Source organism: Octopus bimaculoides, chromosome 1 (genome assembly GCF_001194135.2).
Source record: "Octopus bimaculoides isolate UCB-OBI-ISO-001 chromosome 1, ASM119413v2, whole genome shotgun sequence".
NCBI classification, from domain to species: Eukaryota; Metazoa; Mollusca; class Cephalopoda; order Octopoda; family Octopodidae; genus Octopus; species Octopus bimaculoides.
The window spans coordinates 79929991-79933194 of NC_068981.1; the positions used below are offsets into that span (position 1 = coordinate 79929991).

At 33.7% G+C, this 3204-nt stretch overlaps 1 protein-coding gene across 2 annotated transcripts in view; it reads left to right on the forward strand.

The window, feature by feature from the left end:
• Positions 1-3204, forward strand: part of LOC106877086 (uncharacterized) — a 59545-nt gene that overhangs the window by 50602 nt on the left and 5739 nt on the right. For both annotated transcript variants that reach the window (XM_014925875.2, XM_014925874.2), the window contains one exon: positions 1664-1840. In XM_014925875.2, the coding sequence (XP_014781361.1) occupies positions 1664-1840 (177 nt within the window). The remainder of the gene's footprint in view (positions 1-1663; positions 1841-3204) is intronic.

Here is a 3204-nt window from a genome sequence, read left to right on the forward strand (position 1 = left end):
AATAAGACGATGACCAGCAAAATTGGACTCCTATATGCTAGAAATAGATGCCGAATCATCTAACCACGAAAAAAATATATGTTCTCAGTAAAAATTCAGCGGCACTACAGATTGTAAAAGGGCAAGACAAATGAAAAAATACTAAATAAAAAAAACGATTAACCTACGTACCATGGTTTCACCTGTTAAAATTTACATAAGTAAATATCTGCAGGATCGTCAGCGTAGTCCGTCGATTAGCAATGCAATTTCCAGAACTAGACACAAGACGTCCACCCGAAAGGGAGCACGTGTAGAGTTCTACAAATTACATACAGTGTATCATTTCAAATTTCCTCAATCTGGCGCAATCCGGAAATAATTCTGCAGTTAATAAATTTTTGCAGCTAATTTACCGGTATGAGAACATTATTATATAAAATTTATTAATGAGGGTAGAAATTGATATTAATCAATTAAAACCAGTGGTCTAGCATATTAAAAAAATACGAAGATTAAAATTATATTACATACAAAAATAAGAGGAATGACCAGCAAAAGTGGACTCCTATATGCTAGAAATAGATGCCGAATCATTTAACCACGAAAAAAATATATTCATATTTGGGGGTATCTTTTCAAATGTCTTTATTTTGGCGCGCTGAGTCCGGAAATAACTATGCTGATGAGTTATATCTTCTATAATAATAACTACTGAATCTCTTAACTCTTTGGATCCTCCTGGAATACCTTCTCAAAAACTGACACTGAAGAAAGGAGTTCCAATCATGCTTTTGATGGCGGAAGAGGAGAAAGAGAAAAGACAGAGAGAAAAAAAAGAGTTTTTTTCACAATTTCTATCTTCGTGCAAAAAATTGTGGAAACTGGTTTAGTATTTGAATAAATCTGTTTGCAAAATTTTAAAACGACTACTCGTTTTAAGATTCATGTACATTTTCAAACCCCAAAACAAATTCTCCGATATTTTTTGCTGCGTGGGAATATACTTCTCTCCTTCTCTCTCTCTCTCTCTCTCTCTCTCTCTCTCTCTCTCTCTCTCTCTCTCTCTCTCTCTCTCTCTCTCTCTTTCTCAGACAGACACACACACACATATATATATTATATGTGTGTATATATGCTCATGCACACATACACACGCTCGCAAACACAGATGTTCAAATAAAAACAAAGAGCACTCAACACTTACAAATTTTAAATATTCGAATTAAGAGTTTGACCGGGAGGTTCAAAACTTGAAGTTTCAAGAAAAACTCGCTTGATAGTCCTGACATACATAGATAAAGTCTCACATATGTAGTATCGTGATCTAAAACTGAAACAATCATGAACTGCGATTATTCAAGTGATTAATAGGGAAAAGCTCTCTTTATAAATGTTTAAAATACAAACACAAGCAGGAAAGTCAACTCTTGTAAAGTTAGCTGACCAAAATTTGGGGTAAAAAAAAAAGACATTGTATGAATTTCGTCCAGAAACCATGTCATTGAAGATATTTATGTAAATAAATCAATATGTAATTGAATGATTTTGTATATATCTAAAAAAATTTCGTACATAGTTTTGTCAGTATTAATTTAATGTATTAAACAACAGAGAGAAAATTTACAAAATTTTTCAAATTTCATTTTTTTTTTCTTGTATTTTCTTTATAAAATTCATATAGACTTAGACGAATGTTCTGAAGGAATCCATAATTGCCCTCCTCATATGATATGTCAAAATACAATTGGTAGTTTCAATTGTCTTTGTTCCTGGGGATATCGTTGGAATGGTGAAACTTGTACCGATATACCAATACCACACCTAAAACCGGATGATGCACTGCCAGTAAAGGTATCGTGTAAGTATTTGAGTCGTTGTGAAAACATCTTTGTGTTTTTGTCATTATCTTGTTCATTATTTTACTGACATTTGACGTTTGAGTGGCTTACACATCAGAGCTTCGAAATTTACGGTCCTCTACTTTCTGTGTTCAGTTCCATCTCTGTGACGTCAGGTATATATTTTCTCTTTTCAAGATCTATAAAGTATAGTATCTGTCAATTACTGGAGCCGATTTAATCGACAATACTCAACCACTAAATTTGTAGACTTGTACACAATTTTCGAAGTTAATATTTCACTGTATTAAGAAGTTATTTGAGAAACAAAAGTTTCGTTTTATTTTATTCTCTGTAAATATCGTCTAAATCGTATTTTTCAGTTTTCGCACATCAAAGACTCACAAAAAACATTACTTTAAAAGGTGTCATGGTTATTTAATAGTGGAAGCTTTTAAGGTCAAATCAAGGAAAGCTACTGTGATAGTTTCAATCTCATACTAGGGTGAATTCAACAAGAGTGAAAGCGGGAGGCCTCAATGATAACTTTATCTTTATGTAATATATTTAGGCAAGTCAAATTGGCAGCAGAGCTTATCCTTCTCCAAACTACATTCGTAGGAGCTGAAGTCTTTGTGTAACCTAAAGGAAAAATCGTCAATTTTTACAATACAGCTGCTACTGAGAGTAGTGAGTCGCTTCTACCATACGGTAGACTGGGTTACTTGAAAGCAAAATGTCTTGGTGAGGCACATTTGTGACTATATATGAATCAACGTCCTCTTGGTCAGTTGTCCGATAACTAGTCCATAACCTAGCCATAAACATTTCCCTTGTACATGATACAGAAGGACAGAAATGGCCTACTTTTTTTTTTATCTAGAAAAATAAGTGGCAAGTTTGTGTGTTTGTTAATTTGTTACTTTAACTCCTCTGAGACTATCTAACAGACCTTGATGAAACTTGACACGTGTGGTGGGGCTTATGCCCATGCGGTCGCTTACGCACTTGCAATTTTTTAAAAATCAATTTTTAATCAGCATCGATTTTTCAAAAATCGTAAAATTTCGGCATTTTTCGCACGAGCCATCATGACATCAATTTGACGAAAAATGCCGAAATTTGACGAAAAATGTTTCATGGGTATAAGCAGACAGCTTATTAACAGTAATCTATTTAGCATTTGCTAATTCTTCATTTCAATGCAAATTGTTTTGATTTGCTAAAACTTATTATTTCAATTCGTTGTTTTGATTCCATAGCGTTTCAGGTTTTGATTAGGTAAGAGCATTTTATTTCTCAAGCAAAATTCAGGCATTTTGCGCACTAGCCGTCGTGACGTCAATTTGATGAAATCTGCCCCAAAGCGTAAAATTTCGCCATT